Genomic DNA, 24,283 nt, shown 5'->3' with positions numbered 1-24,283 from the left:
GGAGCTCACCCCATTGCGGGGATTCGAACCGCTTACCTTCTGATCGGCAAGTCCTAGGCTCTGTGGTTTAACCCACAGCGCCACCAGTGTCCCTTTCAGTAACTTGCATGTTGCATAAAAAAGGCTGCCTAGCGGGTCAGTCCTTGGTATATCTAGGTAAGCCTGGGAACAACTGCTACCTGCAACGCCTTGGAGAACCATTGCCAGGCAGTTTACAGCTGAGATAAGGAACCCGAGGGCTCACAACCTAATTCTATGCACTCTAGAGATGGCAGAGAGAGACTCAGATTGTGGGGAGAGGACTCTGCAATCTTGCAGTGCAGCAAACACTGCCCACTTGGCCTTGACCAGGTATCAGCTGCAACTGCAAATTGATTTTTCCTATGGGTCAATGGAAGGGAAAAGTTTTCCCACCTCTGTTTCAAACAACATAGATGAACAATTGCCTGACTCAGGGGCACACGGTGGTGGCCTGGGGGTGGGTTAGTGTGCGTGTGGTGGGGGGAAAATGATGGCAATGGTGGTGAGTTCCTCCACCTTTTTTCCGGAAGAAAAAGCACTGGTTGTTTTCAATTAAAAACTTTTCATAGTTAACAAGGGGACGTACAACATTCACATGAGTCCTTTCTACATGTTAAGTTGTGAGTGAACATATCAGACGACACAGCGATTCTTCAAACAGCTCGTTTATTCACAGGCCAGAACAGAACTGAACTGAAGGGCTCAGCCAGCCTGCTTATATAGAGCTCCACTAGAACGCAACAGTAACCATTTTCTGTAACTATCCAATCACTTAACGTCACTTTCAATCCCTTATTTGCATACGTGGACCTGAGTGAAAACTATCTACAGTATCCCCCTGCTGGCCCAGGGTGAGAACTTCAGTACATAACACTACAGATCACTTCCATTTGGTGTGAGACACCTGCTGCTACAAACGTTGTGAAGAGGGGGAAGGGGGCAGAAAGAAGAAGTTGGGGGGCAGTGATTTTTCCTTCCTTGGAGGTTTTCAAGCAGGGGTTGGCCATGGATGCTTTAGCTGAGATTCCTGCATTGCAGCGGGTTGGACTCGATGACCCTTGGGGACCCCTTTCCAACTGTACAATTCAGCTCACATTTAAATAAAACAAGACCTGGCGGCATATCTGGGCAACGGCCGGGTTTTATACTTTAAGTAATGGGGGAACCTTATCTCCAAGGCCTTTCCTATTCCCTGCACCCCAAGCCTGGGCGCATCCTGAAACCTGAAAGGCCCCTTCACTTGCCTCTCTGCCGGGCCTGCCCCATGACTGCGCAATGCAGGCAAACTGCCTGGCTCCGCCGCCGCCAGCCACCCTTTTCCTTCCCACCCCGCCTTTGGATCCCGACCTCATCTATCCTGAGGAAGCGTTCCGGGGGGGGGGGGGGACTAAGAACTTGGCCCTGCAAAGCTTTGGGTGCGGTTTTTGCCATGAAACGTCCCACGCACTTAAAACAAAACTTTAGACCCACCCCTCTCCCCACTCAAAACAGAACAACAGGAACAGCGACGCGCGTTTGCTTCCTTCCAAATGAGTCCGCGCAAGAGCAACAGACTGCTAGACCTGCCCTCCCTCCCAAAAAATCCCATGCTTCCCCCCCCCCCCGCCTTCCAGAAACAAATGCAAGTTGGAGGGCGGCGGGGAGCGTAAAGCGCCGTGCTCTTCGTGGCGCACAGCCCCATCCGTGGCGCGCAGCTGCGTCCAAACGAGCCACGATGCATAGGATCGCTTAAAGGTTGTGGGCTAGACCACGTGATAAAGGGGCTCGGCGCAAGCCTAACGACTTTGCGCAGGCGCGCTGTGGACGGGGAGGACGCGCCCCCGGGGGCCGGATCAGCTGGCGGGAGGCGTGCGCTCTTGCGCTCCCAGAGCCGGCGGCGGGGGCTGTTTTGGTGCGGAGTTGAGCAGGCAGAAGAGGGACAAAGCAGCAGCCGAGGCAGCAGCGACCAGCCTCCCCCCGCGCGGATGCTGCTGCGCGGATCCTCTTCTGCTTAGGTTGCGTCGGCGTTGCGCGCGCCCCCCATGTTCCTTGCCCGGGTCTGGCCATCATGACCACGCTCCGTTTGTGGGACCACCTGCGGGCCGGCAGCTCCGAGCTGGACTGGTGCGAAGACAACTACACCATCGTGCCCAGCATCGCCGAGTTCTACAACACGGTGCGTATCTCGAACTCAAGACCTGAGCCCGGAGAGGAGGAGGAAGAGGAGGAGGAGGAGGAGGAGGGTGCATTTGGAATACGGGGGGCGGGGGGCGTGTGGATTGGGAAGTACGTGCAAATGCACGGCGGGGCTGAATACATGATGTTCACACGGCTCGGCTCTTTCCCTTCCCTGCCGCTCAATTACTGATTTCTCAACAAATGGTTATTTTTTAAAAAACAAATGCCACCGCGTCGTGGAAATGCCAAATGAGGTTCTGGGCGCAATCAGACTTGCAATAGGATCCTGGAGACCTTCAAGTCGGGCTCCGATTTCTGCTTTGGCACCGACTCGCGTGCAAGGCGCTGCATATCAGTTCTCAGCCTTGGTCAAATTGGGAAAAGGACTATTTTGCAAATCGGGAAGAGGATACCCAGTGTTGTATTTTAAAACTGCAGCTACTGGCGAATAGCTGTGTATATTTTTTTTTATCGAAGAGAGAGCCTATCTCGGTAAACAAACAGTTTCTTAAAGTAAAACCGACCATAGTGTATTCTAAGTGGTTGTTTATTATCCTGGTGGTCTTATTTTCAGAAAGTGCGGGGCCTTAAAATACCACAAACTATCTTTTTATTATCTGAATAGCTTGCAGATATGGAACTGGGGATCAGATCGCTTTCCTGGGAGCTTTTTTCTTTTGTTTTTCCTGGCAGAAATGCTTGTAAAATCAGAGAATCCCCCATAGAGCTGGAAAAAGTCTGTAGTCCTTTGAATCCCCTTTGAGAGGAGCTGGGATCATGGACTGTCATTTTTTCAGGCTGTTCAGATTGGAGGATAAAGCTTAAATTGCATGCAGTGGATTAATGGAGCAAAGCAGAATTTTCCATCTGTTATCATCTTAAGCTTTAACATTGCTTTAGAAAAGGTAGATCTGGATCTCTGGCTGATTTGCAGATCAGCAGGCTTTCCTAACAACTAAAACGCTACAATCTGGGCGTCTGATAGTTAGGAAACTTGAAGGGAAATTCTGGTACTGAACTGAGAGCAAAATTTCTGGCCTGATCAGGAGTTCACAAGCTTGAAGTCTTGCCTTTCCCAGCTTTAGAAAAACAGCTTTTTCTCAAGGAATTAAGACTGCTTTCAGGGCTGATTTACATATTAACAAATTCTTCCATGCAATCAGCTCTGTGTAGGAATAATGCTATCTTGCATGTAGGTTTTCACACATAGTTGTCCAAAAAATTTATTAGTTTTCACAATATTATAAACAAACAAACAAACAAACAAACAAACAAACAAACACACAAGACAAACATAAATCATAGCCTTATTGAAAATTACAGTTATAAACTTTGTTAAATGACTTCCTCACTTCCCTTTGGTTGAATTTCATTGCATGTCCTTTTAACAGTTTTCCAAATCCCAATTTTTATAAAATTTAACTTAAGCATTAACATCCTTAGATCTTCACCTTATGGAATTAAACATATCAATTCATCACGTAACATAAATAAAATCCTTAGCCCATTGGGTATCTGCAAGCTATTTTCAGTTTAACTTAACAAATTTAACTAAATAATCATTAAATTTAATCCATTCTTCCTGATACTCCTCCTCCTTCTGGTCGCGGACTCTTCCGGTTAGGTCGGCTATCTCCGAAAAATCCATCATCTTCATCTGCCATTCTTCTATTGTTGGTAATTCTTGGGTTTTCCACTTTTTAGCTAACAAAATACGAGCAGCAGTTGTGGCATACAAAAATAATTCAACATCTTTCTTGGGCAATTCCAAACCTGTTATTCCAAGAAGAAAGGCCTCTGGTTTCTTTATAAATGTATATTTCAACATTTTTTTCCATTCATTATAATTTTTTCCCCAGAAGTCTTTCATCTTGGGACAGGTCCACCACATATGATAAAAGGTTCCTTCCTTTTCTTTACATTTCCAACACATATTGTCACAATTATGATATATCTTTGCTAATTTTAAAATAAAAATAAAAATAGGTTTTCACACATAGAGGACTGTGCATTCATGCAAAAATGTGGCCTGGATGCACATGGTGTTGCATGCTGGTAACACATTAATTTAATCTGCTAATAAGTCCGCCCTCCCCCACAAAAAAACTAGCTTGCAAACCAACTAGCCTTCTGACTGCACACGCCTATGTTAAGTCAATAGCGTGTTTAAACAGCCCGAAAGGATAAGAATAATCTTTCTTCCATCTCCAAAAGGTTCCCTGCTTTTCTGGTCAGGAGGGATTCTTTTAAGTTATTCACCTGGTTTTCTGTGTCAATTTATAAGCCAGCACTTAATTCCTACCTCCACAATATTGTGGCAATGTGTGGAGCGGCCCCTCATCCCATGGGACAATTGTTGCGTACTTTCCTGCGTTTCTTCGTTTGCTGATTTGAAAACACAAGTCGTGTTTTTCCACTGCAAGATCTTTAATGCTGTTGGTGACCCAGAATAAAACAGTATCAAACAAAAATCCACATTTGAACGTAACTCCCCAACCTGCGTACGAATGTGCGCACACAGACGCAGGATAGAGGTAGCAACAACAAAACAGGCAACAAATGTGAGGGAAGAAATTGTGCTATTATTTTCCTTCCACCTGACTTCAAAACACGAGGCCACCTGGAAAAGGCCAGTGCGTTTATTTTCTCAGGATCCTGTTGTTAGGAGCATGTTGACACTTCAGCGCTTTAAAGATTGCTCCTTGCAGTCCGAAACTGTGTCTTTAGCGTATGTGCCTCCAGGGTGCAAAGATCCGCCCAGCGCCCCCAAATTTAGTTTAGCCCCCAAATTAATACCACCACACTTATAAGCAGTTGGTCCCTTACCTTTCCCGCCCCGACCTGGCCACAGTGATCCATGCGACGGTCACCTCGAGGCTTGACTACTGTAATTCACTCTACGCGGGGCTGCCCTTGAAGCTGTCCCAGAAACTCCAGCGGGTGCAGAATGCTGCAGCGAGGCTCCTCACAGGGTCTCTGCCATGGGAGCATATTCACCCAGTGCTTTTCAAGCTGCACTGGCTCTCGGTGGAGTACAGGGTCAGATTTAAGGTGCTGGTTTTGACCTTTTAAGCCCTTCACGGCCTAGGACCCTCGTACCTATAGGACTGCCTCTCCTGGTATGCCCCACGGAGGACCTTAAGGTCCATATATAGCACCCCCTAGAGGTCCCGGGCCCTAAGGAAGTTAGATTAGCCTCAACCAGAGTCAGGGCCTTCTCAACACTGGCTCCGGCCTGGCCCTCTGTCTCACGAGACCAGGGCCCTGCGGGATCTGATCTCTTTCCGCAGGGCCTGTAAGACAGAGTTGTTTCACCTGGCCTTTGGCTCAGAATCAGTTTGATTCCCTCCCCCTTTTTCTTTTTCCTTTCTCCTCCTATGATGAGATTGCTCCCTAATTGTTTTAATGTTGTATCTTAATCTTTTAAATTGTATTTTAATCAACTTGTTTTTATTATTGGTTGTTAGCCACCCTGAGCCTGGTCTTGGCTGGGAAGGGCGGGGCATAAATAAAAATTTATTATTATTATTATTTATTATTATTGTTTGGGCACCTACTTAGGAGAAACATCAGTCATGTCAAAGGTGCCTCTGATCCCGCTGCCTCATAGCGGCTCAATATAATACGTAACATAATATTTTGATGTAAGAGTTAATTTCGCGTGCACAAGTGATGGTGTGGCGCGTCTTTGGTAAATGAGCGCACAAAGTCGAAAGTCCCTTAGTGAAACAGTAGGTATACATTTCGGTAATACTTAGGTATATATGTATTTTGTTTTTCTAGCTTGATCAAAATTATTTATTATTTCATAACAGGTAGATGGTTAAGAGCTTAGGTGGCTTCAGCAGCGGGCGCATGGTGCTCTCCCCCCCCCCAAGAATTCGCCGCCCGGGTGCCCTGCACCCCTTGCACCCCTGGGGGAAGACGGCCCTGCCTGTGACATTTTGGTCATTGGCCTGAGCAACAGCTTAACTACACCACTGTATATGAGTTGTCGTCTGAATGTCAGGCTGCTGTTGGTGTCAACTTTACTGACTGATTGACCGAGTGAATTGGGGATGAGCCTCATCATTGCCCCAAGTCTGAACTAGGAAGCAAGTTTTCGTTCCCCGAAGACAGCTTGCATAAACCCGGGCCGTGATGCATCTTAAAGCGAATAGCAAGGAGGAATGAAATGGTGCTGTTGGCCATTGATGGGCCAACAGAGTTGTCACCCTCCTCTCACATTTGTTTATTATTTTATTTATTGAGATTTATATAACACCCGCCATCGTAAGATCTCATAAGATGGAAACATGAAAATAAGTAAAACAGCAAAACAATAACCCCCTTCCCACAGACACATTTGAAAGCCTTGCAAAAAGGTTTACAAAATAATATAAAATCCATGTATGAGAGTTCCCCAAAATAAGCCACGTGTGATAATGCTCTGCAACACATTAATTCTTTCTGCAATTGCTTAGAGTGTAATCTACATACCTGCTGAGCATGTTTTATAAGCGCAAGGGGGCTTATTCGGAGCAAATGATTTATACACGCCCCTCACCTCACACCCATGTGTGCACTCGAGAAGAGTGATCCACCATTGCTCCCATTTTACAGATGGACTACCGAGGCCGAGTGACTGATCTGAGATGCAGGACTGATTCTTCTTACCTGCACCTTATCTTCACGTTTGCACAGGTGATGGGTTAGGATACCGGTTGAAGTCGTCAAGAGTTTGCGCCCAATAGGTTCTTCTCATCACTTATGAGCCACAGGAAGTGACTGCATTTCCGGCTAGACACCCTGAGGTTGTGTGCCCTAATTCTGTCACCGGGGTTTTTGAAAAGCAGGCAATCCACAAGTGAAGGATTAGTTTACCTGAATTTCAGGTGTGTCTAAGACCTGTAATACATGATCTAATAATTTTCATTCCAATCCACTTCATCACCCACCACTGACATAATAATCCAGTAATGTCCCCAAGCAGGTTTATTATTAATTAATCAATCAATCAATCAATCAATCAATCAATCCACCCATGGCCTCAGCAGGATGCTCTGATGAGGACATACTTTGAACGTCAAGGTTTATTTATTTATTAAATTTGTATACCTCCCTTATACCTGTAGATCTCAGGGCCATTCACAACATAAAATCGCAATATAAAAAACAAACAGAAAATAGATAATAGAAACAAAAGACAAACCAAGAATCCCCCTTTTCACAACACCTTTTCAAAGGGCTTCAGATGACAATCAGTCCAAGGCCTGGTTGAAGAGGAACCTTTTTTGCCTGGCACCTAAAGATGTAGAATGAATGAGTCTCCCTGGGGGAGAGCGTTCCACATTTCAATTTGGGGTGGGAGGCGAAATATCATTATCAATTTTTTTATTTGCATACCGTCTTTCTACCTTACAATACTCAAGGCGGTTTACAAGCTGAAGATCTAGCAATCTAATGCAATACAAAAATGTGATAATAAAACAAAACTTTAAAATAAGCAACCTACATCAAAAAGTAACATTCAACAATTATTAGAGTAGTATAAAATGATAATATCAACATATAAAAGGAAAAGGTTGATATTTCCCTTTTCCCCCCAAAAATTCTAGTGACAGCTACTTTTAGAAAATAAAGTCAATATTGGGAGATCTCTCCCAAATGATTGGATCTCTCAGGCCCACCTCCGCCATGGATGCCCTTATGATTTCAAGAGGAGAGAAAAAGTTACCTCTTTCCTCACGGCCGTTTGCTGGTTGCAATTAAGGAGCTGAAGTGAATATAAAGTAGGAGTGCTTTTCCCTCCCCCATGCAGCCCAAATTAAGGATTATATCTTGTGCTTTGAAACTTGAAAAGCAACTCAAAAGGATTTGCTCTTCTCAAGCAACTGCCTTGTACCGAAAGTAGTGGGGTTTAATCTTTACAAAATAGGCTGCTTAGTGCTTTCCGTTCCATCTGCAAGGCTGTTTCTAAAGTCAAACGGAACAGGGTGGAAAAATGTGTCTCTCTCTTCCTCCTTCCTTTCCCTCAACGTCCCTGCTCCATGCCCAGTGTTTCTGAAATTTTCCCTGAATGGAAGCAAGTACTCTGTCAGTGAAGGCCTCCCATTGTGTGCTAGCGCTGGGCGATACCTGGTTTTCAACATGGCGATAGATCAACATGGCGATAGATCACCGACGAAACATCGCAATATACCGATATATCACGATGTCTGAAATAAGGATGGAGCTATGTACAGTGGTCCCTTGGTTCTTAAACAATCCGTTCCAGAAGTCTGTTGCAAAACCAAGCGTGCTTTCCCATAGAAAGTAATGCAAAACGGATCAATCCATTACAGACTTTTAAAAACAACCTTTTAACATGAATTTTACTATCTAACAAGACCATTGATCCATAAAATGAAAGCAATAATAAATGTACTGTACTATAAAATAAATAAGACAGTATTGTAGATGATTGAAATTAAAATTATTATTTTTTCCTACCTGCACTGATGATAGTCATTGTTTGGATGGGGGGCTTTTATCCATTTCCGCAGTCGCACAATCAATCAGTCAGCAGCTCAACTGGGTTCCACACAGTCACAAAAATAAATCAACCGAAAAAGCCACAAAAACGCAAAAAAGCAAAAACGAAAGCAGCAAACATAATCCATTCCGGAAGTCTGATATATTGCCAGGTCAAAGATTAGGAAATCATTATCACAATATGGACTTCAAATCGATTTGGGATGATATATTGACATATTGCCTACCCTCGTCTGTCCACTGGGCTCTGCTGAATCTGTTGATGAAGACAGCCTTATGCTGTTTCTGAACACTCCCAGTGTTTGCAAGATACAATGGAACCTTGGTTTTCAAACGTAATCAATTCCGGAAGATGGTTCAACTTCCAAAATGTTTAAAAAACAAAGCGAAAGCCTCAGTTCAATAAAGGTACCCCTGCCCGTACGGGCCAGTCGTGACCGACTCTAGGGTTGCGCGCTCATCTCGCTCAAGAGGCCGGGAGCCAGCGCCGTCCGAAGACACTTCCGGGTCACGTTGCCAGCGTGACAAAGCTGCAACTGGCGAGCCAGCACCAGTGCCGCACACGGAAACGCCGTTTACCTTCCCGCTATAAAGCGGTACCTATTTATCTACTTGCACTTAAGGGTGCTTTCGAACTGCTAGGTGGGCAGGAGCGGGGACCGAAAGACGGGAGCTCACCCCGCCGCGGGGATTCGAACCGCCGACCTTACGATCAGCAAGTCCTAGGCACTGAGGTTTTACCCACAGCACCACCCACGTCCCTCTCAGTTCAATAGGGTAACTCAAAATGGAAGCCGCGCCAGACGTTTGGGTTCTGAAAAACGTTTGAAAACCGGAACATTTACTTCTGGGTTTTCAGCATTCGGGAGCCGAAACGTTTGAAAACGGAGCCATTCAAGAACCGAGGTTTGACTGTGCAAAGTTCCTTGCATATCAACAATACTGTGTCTGGGAGAAACCTGCTCTTAGCTATCTCTCTGTTTCACTGCAGGGCTGGTTTTCTACTTGCAGGGCATTCAGGGAGATATTCCACTTAGCATTTGCCCCCCTTCCTGGTTCTGTTTATTCTGCCCCCTCAAAACTTTTGCTCCCCTTTGCTGCGTCCATCAGAGAGCTGGTTCAGGGAGCTCTTACCTCCTCTTCTCTTGGTCTCCTGGAATCGCAGAGCATAGAATCATAGGATCGCAGAATTGGAAAGGGACCCGAGGGTCATCTAGTCCAATCCCACCATCTCAGCGGAAGCATCCATGACAGACGGCCATCCAACCTCTGCTTAAAAGCCCCCAAGGAAGGAGAGTCCACCATCTCCCTAGAGAGACAGCTCTTACTGTCAGAACGTTCTTCCTGATATCTAGTTGGAAATCTCCTTTCTTGTTGACCTCTTGATGTGTCCCAAACAACAAGGAAGGGGTGTAGTGGGGGTTCTCCACCCACTCCTTCCTCCAACACAACAAGGCTGCCCCAAAATTAAGAAGCTAAAGCCAACCGATTGTTCTGTCGTAGAGTTTGAACTATGGCTGGCTCTCCCGTGAGGCAAAGTGAGTCAATGGTGTCACGGTCCGAGGCAAAGTCCCAGCTGAGGACTTCGGGACCGGGGGCAAGATGGCGGGGTGGGAGCAGGAACGGGGGTCCAGAAGTCAGGAAGCCAAGAGTCCGAGGGTCGGAGAGCCGGGAGTCAAGAAGCCAAGGGTTTGAGGGTCAGGAAGCAAGGAGTCACGAAGTCAGGGGTCCGAGGATCAAGAAGCAAGGAGTCACAAAGTCAGGGGTCCGAGGATCACGTAGCAAGGAGTCACGAAGTAAGGGGTCCGAGGATCAAGAAGCAAGGAGTCAAGGAGCCAAACACAGCAAGGCAGGGAACGTGTTGCTGTGGCAAAGAGCCGAAGGAAAATGCTGACCTTATATCCCTTCCCGGCTCTTGCCACCAGATGCAGCGAGTTACCAATCGGCCTCACCTGTGTGGCCGCACCTTGCCTCCTCAGAACAAACTTAGGAAGGCCCTAGTCCTGCGAAGCCCTACCGGTCACAGGCCTGGCTTCTGCATGCACTCCACTCAGGCGGCAGGATCCACAGGGACGGCAGATCTGTCTTCCAGCAGCATTGTCCGTTGCTGCTGTGGTGACAGTGACAGGGTGCTCCTTGCCGCCTCTATAGCAGCTTCTTGGCCAATAGGAGGCACGGCTGGTCTCCTGTCACCCTTGTCCCCATTGTAGATCTTTATTCCTCTCCTGGCAGGGTGGGCGGCACTGTTTTGTGGCTCGCCTCAGGTGACAAAATTCCTTGAGCCACGGGAAGAGCCGTGTTGCCATGTGTTTTCCAGGCCAAAGTGCTGGCTCGGACCAGAACTTCCCACGAGTTGGAGCCAAGTGACTTCTGCTCAATTTATTCTTCCTTGCACGTGCAAGTCTTTCAATGCTCTCGGCCAAAAGAAGAAGAAGAAGAAGAAGAAGAAGAAGAAGAAGAAGAAGAAGAAGAAAGGGCACGGAGACCGAGTTGCAAGTGTTTCATAGCGCTTTCTTTCTTCTGGCTCAAAATTGGGGGATGCCCGCAACCCAGTTGGCCTCTTTCATGGCCACCACTCCTGGTTTTGTGGTTGCAGCCTTGGCAGTGGTCTTCCAGGGATCATACCTGTTGGTCTCCGCCATTTTCATATTGTGTCAACATGAGGGTGATGTCTTCTCCAGGCAGTTGAGAGCACTGCATGTCCTAGAAAGAGTTGACTCAGGCAAAGCGATGGTCTAAGTCGTGCATGGCATGAGGTCTGTCTACACCATGGGTAGGCAAACTAAGGCCAGATCCGGCCCAATCGCCTTCTAAATCTGGCCCGTGGACGGTCCAGGAATCAGTGTGTTTTTACATGAGTAGAATGTGTGCTTTTATTTATGTGTGCTGTTTATTTATTATTAATCTCTGGGTTATTTGTGGGGCATAGGAATTCATTATTCCCTCCCAATAAATATAGTCCGGCCCCTCACAAGGTCTGAGGGACAGTGGACCAGCCCCCTGCTGAAAAAGTTGGCTGACCCCTGGTCTACACTTCTATCTCAATTTGTGTGTCAGGGCAGGGATGGAGTCTTGGGGGGGGAGAGGTTGTTTTTATTTCTGCCTCCTCTTATCCAGATATTTGCCTGGGAAAGTGCTAAGCTTACTCCGTTGTGCAAGATCCCTCTCCCTCCCCTAACGTTTTTTGTTTCAGTTTTGTAAAATACCACTTTATTTAATCATTCCTTTCTGCTTATTTAATTTTTTTTCCCCGTTTCCCCCCTTAGATAAGCAACATCTTATTTTTTGTTTTGCCACCCATATGTATGTGCTTATTCCGACAATATGCAACCTGCTTCAACAGCGGAATATATTTAATATGGACCCTCCTTGTGGTGGTTGGTAAGTCCTTCTGTGTCTGTCCTATGTGACCTGAAATTATATTTATTTATTTATTATTTGAAAACAAGGTGCACCGGGGTGGGGGTGGACAACAAATAAGGTGCTTGGAGAATGTGCCCGAATTCAGAAGTACAGTACACTCCCAAAATAAAATATTGGAAGTTGGGTGCCATTTTGAGCCTCTCAGTTTCCCCTGCTATGTATTAAATAAGGTAGTTTTCCATTATTACGAACATTGTGGGATACGTCATGGTGCTTCCAGTTGGATTCTTATGCTGGGATGGCTTCTCCTCAAGCCGACAAGTTTTATCCATCCTTCATTTAATCTGGATTTAGCCTTTCTGGCAGAAATCCAATAAGTACAAAGAAGTCTGTTGCCAATGACCCATTTCTGCTAATATGCAGATTAAGTCCCTGTCTGTAAGCATTGAGGTTGGTTTCGGTTCTGGTCTTAATGGTCTCGAGAGGAAGGGCAGTGCGTATTATTTTACTTACCTCAAAGAGTAGTAGGCCAGCCCTGTTTGCTCAGTCAGGCCCTGAACTACTCATCAGCTGATTTACTTTTTGCACCTTCATATATATAGATATCTATTTTAACACATCCTCACAGTTTCTCAATTAAGTTCTGCAATGAGATAACTGACTGGGCAAACAAAACCCCTCCCCACTGAAGTCTCCCACAAATACTTTGCTCTAAAGTTAATTTTGAAGCTTTTGGGAGTGGGTTTCGATCTTCAAAATCTAGCTCTTCGCCGTGTGCTTGGTTGCTTGCTTGCATTCAATTTTCAGACACTTGTCTGTGCAAAGCCGCCTGGCTGTTGTTGAATCTCGCCAAGAAGAGAAGAGGAAAGTTTGAACTGTGCTGTAATGACCTCTTGATTCTGAATGTGTCCCCCCTCCAGGAATTGGATCTGTCTACTTCCACGCCACGCTCAGTTTCCTGGGTCAAATGCTTGACGAACTCGCTATACTCTGGGTTTTGATGTGTGCTCTGGCTCTGTGGTTTCCCAGAAGATATCTTCCCAAAATGTTCAGGAACGACAGGTAATGTCTCTTAAGCGCTGGTGTGCTGGTCCCGAGGGTTAACCGTGTGGCGAGGTCCGAGTCTAGTCCGAGGTCGAGGGTGTAGTATGGAGGCTGTCCATCAAAGCTGAAGCTGGGTCCAAGGCAGGGAGTCGGGCGAGGTCAGGAACTCTGGCAGAAGAGCAGGACAGGGTGCGGGCAGGAACAGGCTACCAACAATGTTGCTCCCGCAACTTGGGACTGGGGCTGGCCGGCTTTTATATGCCCTGAGGCATAGGGCGGCCCCGATCTTCTGGTGACTCTCCTCTCCTGGCCTGGAGGTGAGCACTCTTCCTGGGGGAACTTCGTTCCCTCCGCCTCTCTGCCCTGAGCCTCTGCAGCTCAGGAGAGGCTGGAGGGTTACCGGACCCAGAGGCAACCTCAGCTTCCTCTGACAGGGCTGAAAGTGGAGCACCTACAGGCAATGGGTCCTCCATCACCTCACGAGCCAGAGCAGACTCAGCTGGTGCCTGCACCTGAGGATCCAGCACAGGTGAGGACCCTTCAGGCTCATGCCCCAGCCCCGGCTCAGCTGGTTCTGGAGGCGGGAACTCCTGTGCAGGCTGGGATTCCTCAGGTTCAGCCTCCGAGTCCGAATCCCAGGCCATCACAGCTGGCCTTTAAAGAGTGGGCTGCATTAATAGCACCGTGTCCTTCTCCTCGGAAGAGGGCAGGAGAGAACCAGAAAGGGCTGTAACCCAGAGATTCTGACATCACCTTTAAATTTGCCATCTGCCAAGGCTATAATAAAAACTAGGTTGTGGGATATTGAAAGCCAAGAACTAACAGTAGCAGCAGAGAAAACATGTTCCCCTCTTTATTTTCAACTTTCTTGGGCACATGAAACTAACACAATTACCTTGAATTTCTGCTTAACCCTCAAGAAAGGAGGGCATTTTCGCTGGCCAGGTTTAATTCAAATCCATCAAACCTCCTTTGGGGAAGGTTCTCAGGCAGGGTGGAAGGAGAAAGTATTTGCCCATGTGAAGACCACCTGGTGGAAACCCTTACACACATGGTTCTCAATTGTAAACTATATGCTGATCTCCGCCAGCAATTTCTAGATCATCTCTGTATCCCCAAATGGAAACCAGAGTCAGAGGTCATACATTTTCTATTACTGGGGAATGATCAGGAGCTCACCAAGTTAGTGGCTAAATATCTCCATTTGGTTTTTTGTCGTCGAAATACACTGCAGACGTCTGATCTCCCTGGAGACCAAGAGATGTGACCATAGACTGTTCTGCCTCCTTTCTTTTAGTAAATGTTTTGTGCCACTGGGGAAGTGGAAATTCTGTATTGATTTGTTTTGGAAGTTTGTATGTGATGCCAATAAAAGGTTTAATTATGCTGACTCTTTTTAAAAATAATAATCCAGGGGCCGATTTAAGGCAGCAGTGGGCATCCTCTCTGGGGTCACCACCTGCCTCGCCTTCATTAAGCCTGCCATCAATAACATCTCGCTGATGACGTTGGGTCTTCCCTGCAGTGCCTTGCTCGTCGCAGAGCTGAAAAGGTGGGTGTCTGTCGCTGTGACAAAATAGATCTTCTGTTTGGATGCTTGCTTACCGTTTGGAGCGAACACCTTCTGGGTGTATGCAGGGCCGGATTTAGATTTGATGAGGCCCTCAGCTCCTGAAGGTAATGGGGCCCTTTCTATGTCCAGCTGTCCTTTGTCCACAACAAATTGGCGCTGTTTTTTGTGTTGAGTATATGCTATATGGTAATTGATGGCCCTAAAGGTAAAGGTAAAGGGACCCCTGACCATAAGGTCCAGTCATGACCGACTCTGGGGTTGCTGCACTTATCTCGCTTTATTGGCCAAGGGAGCCAGCGTACAGCTTCCAGGTCATGTGGCCAGCATGACTAAGCTGCTTCTGGCGAACCAGAGCAGCGCACGGAAACGCTGTTTACCTTCCCGCAGGAGTGGTACCTATTTGTCTACTTGCACTTTGACGTGCTTTCGAACTGCTAGGTTGGCAGGAGCTGGGACTGAACAACGGGAGCTCACCCTGTCGCGGGGATTCGAACCGCCGACCTTCTGATCGGCAAGCCCTAGGCTCTGTGGTTTAACCCACAGCGCCACCCGCATCCCTATTGATGGCTCTAGTAGGTATCTAAAGCCATTTGCACATCACAAAACTTGTATTTTATCAAAGTAATTGCTGAACTCGAATACAATTAAGAAGAAGTATATTAATAGTGAAATGCAATTAAGAAGAAGTATATTAATAGTGAAATAATTATTAAACTCTAACTTAAAATGATTTTTTTATTCATAACAAACTTAATAATGCAAACACATTGGCATTTGGCAATAACAAAAGTTCCATTAGAAACACAATTTACAAAGATTTATCTAGTCTCTAGAAACTTGCTATAACATGAAATAATAATAGGTGTAAATATATGATGCAAACTACTAATAATTATAAATAGCAGAATGTAGGCACCCTATATATAGAAAGGAGCAAACCAGTGATATTTGAGGGAGCAGGCTAGCAGGCAGGGCCCATGACTTACATCAGAGGAGCCTACACAACACAAAACACTGTTGCTGTACGTAGGTTTTATTTTATTTGTTTTTTTCTTATATTTTGGAAATGTACATCCAGGGTTTTTTTCCTATAATTTTTTTGGGGGGGCCCCCAAGCGAGTGAAGCCCTAAGCTATAGCTTGTTTAGCTTATACGTAAATCCGGCACTGGGCGTGTGACTTACTTGTGGGCAGAGAGGCAGAAGCACACCTGGAATTAAGACACAAAAGAGCTTAAATGTTCCCATGGAAATCCCAAGCATCTGGACAGGAGCTGTTTTGGGTGGACGACTTGACAAGGTGATAAATGGTTCTGTAAATAAACTGGGTGCATTATAATAACTTCTCTCCCTTAGGGTTGCAAAACAAAATATCTTGTCACTTCGAAGAGGTGACAAAGGCTCCCAGTTTGAAAGCTGCCACCTGGGCCTTCAAAAGGGGCTGTGATGCTGAGAAGAGGGATTATAATTTTTAAATAATTTATTATTTATACCCTGTCCATTCCCCCCATTTTTTAAAAATACCATCTGTAACTGCCTGGCTTTTAGGTAAAGGTAAAAGGACCCCTGACCATTAGGTCCACTTGTGACCGACTCTGGGGTTGCGGCGCTCATCTCGCTTTATTGGCCGAGGGAGCCGGCGTACAGTTTCCTGGTCATGTGGCCAGCATGACTAAGCTGCTTCTGGCAAAACCAGAGCAGCGCACGGAAACGCCGTTTACCTTCCTGCTGGAGCGGCACCCATTTATCTACTTGCACTTTGAGGTGCTTTCGAACTGCTAGGTGGGCAGGAGCAGGGACCGAGCAACGGGAGCTCACCCCGTCACGGGGATTCGAACTGCCGACCTTCTGATCAGCAAGCCCAAGAGGCTCTGTGGCTTAACCCACAGCGCCACCCGCGTCCCAGTGCCTGGCTGTTAGTCACCATCTGAATGGTCTCATTTATTTGGAAACCAGAAATGCCAGTGGAACTGCGCTGGGATAAGAACCCCTCGGGCAGGTGTAACACACCCTAACTTGCCGCCAATCCTTCTTGCAACAGTGTTGTGGGGAAAGCAGGAAGACGAAATCAAAGTACCGCTTCACACAGGAACATGCAGTCTATGGCATTCGCTCCTGCCGTGCGCAATGACGGCCATCAGCTTGGATGCCTCTAAAAGTGGCTTAGACTTTCTGTGTTTAGTTGTAAGCCTTAATTTGCTTTTGGCTCGTGGCTTTTTCTGGGCCACATGCTTGTTGTTTTTTTAAAGAGTGCTTTTAGACGATGCCCTTGATACTTGTTTTCATGCCATGACCTGCCTCGGGGCAAGGGGGGTGTATGCAAATGTTGCCCCCAAATGTGCAAAGCTTATCGCCTCTGAGTTTTGTTCAGTTCTTAATCTTGGGTCAGATGTCATGCTTTTGCTGTGCTTTCAATGATCGCCTGGCTTGGCTTTCAGATGTGACAATGTGCGAGTGTACAAGCTGGGACTATTTTCTGGCCTCTGGTGGACTTTGGCGCTTTTTTGTTGGATCAGCGACAAAGCATTTTGTGAGATCTGGTCATCATTCAACTTCCCATATTTGCACTGTGTATGGTGAGTCCATCGTGTTCGGATTCCAGTCCTTCCCACAATTCCCGCCCCCCTCTCTCTGCCCTCCGTTTCCCAGTATTACATCTTGCCATATTTGTTGGATGAAGAGACTATATAGAAAACTCAGACCACCCTTCACCAACATCAGGGGTCCCCAAACTAAGGCCCACGGGCCAGATAAGGCCTGAGGGACTCGTTTATCTGGCCTACGGAGACCCCTGCCACCCGCGACCACCACCTGCTCTTACCGGCGCTGCTCTGCGCGGCTGCCCACTTCCGGGTCGGAGGAGCACTGACAATAGCTTGTGCGCATGCGCAAGCATTATTTCTGGTGCACATCCAGGTTGGGGGAGGCCCGTGCACATGCTCACAAGCTATTTCCGGTGCTCCTCCGGCCCAGAAGTGCGCCGGAAATAGCGTGTGCGCATGCGTATGGGCATGTGCTCCCTCGCCCTCCGGCCCACAGTGCGATCAGCGCTGGGAACCACCAGCTTGAGGCGCGGTAAGTTTGCTGACCCCTGACCAACGTGGTACCCGCCTCCCCGATGCCCATCACCCCCCCCCAGCCCCACACACTAGAGGGCACCATGTTTGTTAAAGCTGGTCTGAGTTCTCAGTGTAGTCTGTGAAGGCTGATCCAGACACTACAGGCATTCAACTCTGTTGTTTTTACAAAAATGTGTGTTGGGAGTGAAAAAAACGTTTTGTTGCCTTAATACTGGATTTACATTTCTAAGGAAATAGCCCTGTGCTTGGGGCAAAGCGCATCTTTTGCCTGCCTAAGGTCCCCGGTTCAGTCCCTGACACCTCCTGTTTCAGCCTCATGATGATCACCAGCTGAACATCGTGATATAGTGATATATCACGATGCCAAAAAGGAAGGCGTGTGAGGCACCAGGGCGAAACTGCTGCTGCTCCCGCCAGCACCTGGCCTGTGGAGGGAGGAGCCCCAGCCTCACAACAACAACAACAATATTATTATTATAATAATTTATTATTTATACCCTGTCCATCTGTCTAGGTTTCCCCAGCCACTCTTGGCGGCTCCCAACAGAATATTAAAAACACGATAAAACTTCAAACATTAAAAGCTTCCCTAAACAGGGCTTCCTTCAGATGTCTTCTAAAAGTCATTTAGTTATTTATCTCCCTGACATCTGGCGGGAGGGTGTTCCACAGGGCGGGTGCCACCACCGAGAAGGCCCTCTGCCTGGTTCCCTGTAACCTCGCTTCTCGCAGGGAGGGACCCGCCAGAAGGCCCTCAGAGCAGGACCTCAGTTTCCAGGCTGAACGATGGGGGTGGAAACGCTCCTTCAGGTATATTGGAATATTGTGAAGCTCCTTGACATCTGACGGGAGGCGAGTGCCACCACCAAGAAGGCCCTCTGCCTGGTTCCTAGTAACTTCACTTCTCGCAGTGAGGGAATTGCCAGAAGGCCCTCGGAGCTGGACCTCAGTGTCTGGGCTGAACGATGGGGGTGGAGACGCTCCTTCAGGTATATGGAGATGCTCTTTCACAAGGCACTGGAGTGAAGCTTCTGCCAGCACCCAGCGCATGGAGGAAGCACTCAGCCTGCCTGCTCAGCAGGAGAAGGAATCAAAGGTGACGGCCTGCAGGGAAGCCCCCCCCCAATATACCGCCGGGTTAAAACCCCATCACAATCTGGCCCTCAATCCGGCCCTGGACAATGTATCGATACATCGCCCAGGCCTAACGCACGGTTCCTTCTTTTCAGATTTGCAAGGAAATCAAGACAGAGCTGTTCTGCCTGGCCTTTGGTTTGGACTCAGTCTGACCCTTATGCTGCCCTCCCTTTATGGTTTTGATCTATCGGTTACTTTTAAAATGAGGCTGCATTTTAAATTGCATTTGAACCTCTATTTTAAATTGGGCCCCCCCCATTATGTTTTTACTGTGATTTTTTTTCAAAATTTTTTGACAAATATTTTATTATTAAAATAATTCAACATTAGTAAAGGTAAAGGTACCCCTGCCCGTATGGGCCAGTCGTGTCCGACTCTAGGGTTGTGCGCCCATCTCACTTAAGAGGCCGGGGGCCAGTGCTGTCCGGAGACACTTCCGGGTCACGTGGCCAGCGTGACAAAGCTGCTCTGGCGAGCCAGTACCAGCGCAGCACACGGAAACGCCATTTACCTTCCCGCTATAAAGCGGTACCTATTTATCTACTTGCACTTAGGGGTGCTTTCAAACTGCTAGGTGGGCAGGAGCTGGGACCGAAAGACGGGAGCTCACCCCGCCGCGGGGATTCGAACCGCCGACCATGTGATTGGCAAGCCCAAGGCACTGAGGTTTTACCCACAGCGCCACCTGCGTCCCTTAATTCAACATTAATACATACATATTACAAATAAACTCTCTTTTCCCCCTATTATGTAATTACTGTGATTTTATTGGCGTTAGCTGCCCTGAGCTGGGGAGGGTGGGGTATAAATAACATTTATTATTATTATTATTATTATTATTATTATTATGAATATCAGTTGCACGCTGGTGGTGAGGAGCAAGCTGTACTCACCCTCCTCCGTTTCTGTTCTGCCCCCTCAGGCACATCCTCATTTGCATTGCCGCTTACCTGGGCTGCGTGTGCTTTGCCTACTTCGATGCCGTCTCAGAGATCCCTGAGCAGGGCCCGGTCATTAAGTTCTGGCCCAGCGAGAAGTGGGCGTTCATCGGGGTCCCTTACGTCTCCCTCCTCTGCGCGCACAAGAAATCGCCCCTGAAGATCACATGATGTTTGACGGTTCTAACCTGCAGGAGGAGGAGAGGCCAGAGAACGAGACCTGCGCCTTTCTTCCTCTGTCTCTACAAACTGCGGTTCTGCAAAGGGAACCACGAGGGTGTAAGCTGCGTCTTTCCTGCCTCCCACCCCTCTCTCTGGCTCCCAAGCAAAGTTCTTAGGAGCGAGCAGCAATGGCAACTCTTTTGCACCCCTTCTCTGTGGTTTTGGCAGAACTGGAGTTTTCCCCCCATTAGAAGTCTTGAATTATAGTACTGGCAATGTTTTGCCGTGTGCGTTTTGCATAGCGTTCTCTAGCTGGAACTAGACATCGTGGGAGATGTGCGGTTGTTGTTGAAAAGGCGCCAAGCTCTTTTTCCCCTTCCTCAACCACCTACCTCCCCCCACAATGTGTGGCGTCTTCCACAATTGAACTCTGCCTCCCTTTTAATTGGCTGCCAGCTGCTCTTGCAGGGCGGGGGCGCCCAGAATGCTCTGACATCACAGCATGTCAACTTTGACAATGCCACGCGATTTCCCATAAAGCCCAGCTCCTGACAAAACCCCTCCGGTCACCTCCGAGAGAGTATTTATAGAGGCAATCTTTCGTTGTGAAGTAACCACAGGATCCAGCTGTTACTGAAGGCTTTTGAAAGGTTTGCTTTGTAGTTCTACCACTATCGCCTCTCTCACAAACTTGGGAGGATATTTATACCAACGGCATCTTCAAGGACAAAATATATTTCTAGCCAATCTAGTCAGAAGTTGTTGTTGGGTTTCTTGGGGGGGGGGGCAGGGATTCACAAGGAAATATGTTTTGAGAAGCCGGCTTTTCTTCTCAGTTGCTTGATTTAGTAGTTCGTAGGCTTACCACTGAGACTGTTCTGCTCTAGGTCTCCTCCTGTTGTACTATGGTAAACTCATTCTCACTGGGAATTGCCAACTTAAGAATGGCAGCTGGGTCGGTGCTGTGAACCTTTCCCTTGTTGATTTCTGCAGATCAGGCAGCTGCTTACGGCATAGGAAAAAGCCAACCCAGGTTGCCCCTGTCTTGTCCACTGTCCCCCTTACTTGGCAGTGTGATTATCTAGTGGCCACTTGCCATTAGTTGCCACTTGAAGGAAAAAAACAAAACTCGCGTGCATCTATACGATAATCTTTATTGTCATTGTCCCATACAGAACAACGAAATTGAAAAATCTACATAAAACATTCAAAACCCAACAAGCCTGCTACCCCAGCTATCCCAACCTGGTTAGCCCCCTAAAAACTCTGATACCCCATTTTTAAATACAATATACTCCCATAGAGACTCTCTACACTGCGTTTAAAACCAAAATTGCATTTGGGTAGAAACTGTTTCTCAGGCGGCTAGTCCTAGTCTTTATAACCCAGAAGGCAGAAGCTGAAAGAGATCATTTCCAGGGTGTGCACCATCCTGTGCTATCTCTGCAGCTTTCTTATGGCACCTGGAAGCATCGGTTTGATCCAAGGTGGGAAGAGTGCACCCAATTATTCTCTCCGCAGTCTTTACAACCCTATTCAGAGGAAGGAGCTTTTTTCCACTTACCTTTTTGTGATGTTCTTCTCCCAGGCTTCCGCAGAAGGCCTTGAATTTGTGCAAATTCGCAGTTGCCGCCTCGGATCCTCTCTCTTTACTCAGGACTACGAGGCTGGCGGTGTGGAAGACGCCTCGGGAGAGATGCCTCCAATCCATTGGTGGCGTGACTGCATTGCTCAACCACCATTTTAAGCAGAGCTGTGGCACTTGGTGGTGGAGGTGGTTTGGCAGTGCCAGGGGGCTGGGGGTCCCGGGACAGACCTTTTTCTCCCCCCACCCCTCGAACCTTCCCCAGTTGGAATGCTGGCTGCCTTGTACAACCCTTAGACATCATGTGTTTGTCAATGACCTCCTGCTTTTCAAGTTATCGCAGCAGAAATCTGGGTTGAGTTGGCAATGGAAGTGGAGAAGAGTTGGCAGATCAGCCATAGGTGCTCTTTATAAGGTTGGGCCTTTGAGGGCAGTGTGAATAAGGTATTCAATATTAGTCCTACTCAGAGGTGTCCCATTAAAACCAACTGGTATTACTAACTTAGGCCCATTCATTTCAGTGGGTCTACTCTGCGTGAACTCAGTTGGGCTGGAAAATGAGATGGTAGGTTAAAAGCTCTAAATGCATGAAAATCTCTCCTTCCATTGAGAGATTTGAATTGCAAGATCTAAGAATGAACCTTCAGATTCCGATCTACTTGCTTGAGCTCTGAGCTTCATCCTTATTATTTGGGGCTGTTTCTCAATCTATGACAATAAGCAGACTAAAAAAACACTGTTAGGTGATTGTGGGCAAGGAAGCAATTAACCAATTAAACACTTCGTTATTAACATATAATTAACATATATGTATATATCATGATGCACACTTTTCTGGCTGCTGTTTCTGTTGAGACATATTGGCCTTGATTTTTAATAGATTAATCCCCACCCCCACCAAGGAAATGAGATGTTAAAACAAATAAAAAATAAAATAAAATCCACATTTAGCTAATTGTGCCCCAAGTACTGATTGAAATGACTGAACATGGCTTTATTATCCCACCTTCAGTTCCCTTTTGGTAGCAACTGAAAAATGCATTGAGTTCTTGGAAAGAGATTAATGCAACAATAAGCCACCAGATTTTTTGAAAAACCAATTTACCTTTTAATCTGCATTTAAATCCTTGGCTCTTTGCGAGCAAATAAATGAACTCTGAAAGGTTGAAGTTTAGCTGTCAAATATGGGGTTTTTTTTGTCACATGTTGCCATGACAGAGTTTTAGAGAGTGCTCATGCAGAGAGCACTAATATTCTGGCACCTGTTTTAGTTTTAAGGAGGTTGCAGTTTCGTTTCAACAACAGTGAAGACTGTGGTTCACAAGCTGAATTCATAAAAGCTGTTTCAACTTTTAGGACAACATGATGCAAATGTTGCATGAGCCATTGGCACAGTCTATAACATCTGACCAGAAAGCATGATGATTAATATAGGCCTCAGAGAATCTAGCTGCTTTGGAGAGATACATCATATTTTTGGGTCCCAACTCCAGGCATAACATACCTTGTTCTAAACTGTATTCTAACCCCAAAATTTAGCTTTTTAATTTTACCCAGCTCCATATAAAGCTTAATGACAAAGCAGTTTTAATGTTGTGTAGGTGCTTCCTGCCTTCTCCCTTCACAAGAACTAGGAAACGGACCAGGTAGCCTTCCAATTAACCATAGTTTCCTCATTTGTCCAAATCTGGAAAAAATATGGTTAACACTTTGAAGGAGCCGAGGTATTAAACCACCATTTGAAGCTGGCTTCAACGCCTGGCTTGGGCAGATGCTACTCACTAACCATAGCTCCCCGGTTCCAACAAAGAGCGGTGGAAGATGGCTTGGTTTGTTTTCTGATGTACACAAAAGTTCACGCTCAGTGGCTTATTAAGCTGAGATATGGTCCCTCTAACTAAATAAGCTGAGAGCTCAAGCTTGATTTCTGATGGGCCACCTAACTGACCCAGGTGGTACCTCCATGTTTTGATGTGACAGGAGCATGGCTTACCTCATCGTCAGATGTGTGGCACTGGCACATGAGACAGACTCTCCCACTTCTGGCTCGGAACACCCACGGCAAGGCCCATTTCAAACCAAAAGGCTTTGGCTCTGGCTGACCTCAAAAGATTTTCATGCAGAAGATCCTAGATAGGAATGTGCACCCCTTGTTCCTATTTCCTTTCTTTGCACTTCTCTTTGCTCCAATTTATTTTATGTTTATTAGGGTTTTCAGGGTTACCACTGTCTGTCTTTGTTTTTGTTTTTAAGCTTAGGAAATTTGTGATAATACTCCGGTACAGTGTTAACCCTCAACGTGTGTTTTGGTTTTCTGCGGATGTTAAAATACACACACACACACAAACCATATACCGTGAATTGCTTAAGGACTCAATGTGACTCATGGGATGGTACCACTTGACAAGAATGCAACCTAGCTAGCATTTTAAAAGTGAGCAAGTTTCATGTAAAACTACTGGAAGACCGGACAAAAGCTAGAACGTTGGCAGTGGCAAAGTTTTTATCGGTGGCTGCAAGAACAAACGAGCCCTATATTCCAAACAAAGTGCTTGATTAACCTGGAGGTAGACTGTACGAACTCTGTATTAATTTGTAATGTTTTGTTGGGTCTCTGGACCGTAATAAAGATTGATGATGTAAAACCCAGCAAGCTTTTAATTCCTTTGTGTATGATTTAGTAAAATGTTCAGTGTTAAATCTTCTTCACTG

The 24,283-nt window shown here is 46.6% G+C and overlaps 1 protein-coding gene across 1 annotated transcript; it reads left to right on the top strand.

The window, feature by feature from the left end:
- Positions 1-1,669: 1,669 nt before the first annotated feature.
- ACER2 (alkaline ceramidase 2) lies at positions 1,670-24,220 on the top strand. The gene is made up of 6 exons (XM_080987936.1): positions 1,670-2,176; positions 11,958-12,072; positions 12,975-13,116; positions 14,513-14,650; positions 17,108-17,245; positions 19,809-24,220. Exons 1-6 carry the CDS (start codon positions 2,069-2,071, stop codon positions 19,993-19,995), a joined length of 828 nt encoding a protein of 275 aa, XP_080844062.1. The 5' UTR covers positions 1,670-2,068; the 3' UTR covers positions 19,996-24,220.
- Positions 24,221-24,283: the final 63 nt, after the last annotated feature.

This window comes from Podarcis pityusensis, assembly GCF_964106645.2.
Source record: "Podarcis pityusensis genome assembly, chromosome: 17".
NCBI classification, from domain to species: Eukaryota; Metazoa; Chordata; class Lepidosauria; order Squamata; family Lacertidae; genus Podarcis; species Podarcis pityusensis.
The sequence above is the reverse complement of the archived record's forward strand: the minus strand, read 5'-3'. Positions and strand labels throughout refer to the sequence as shown.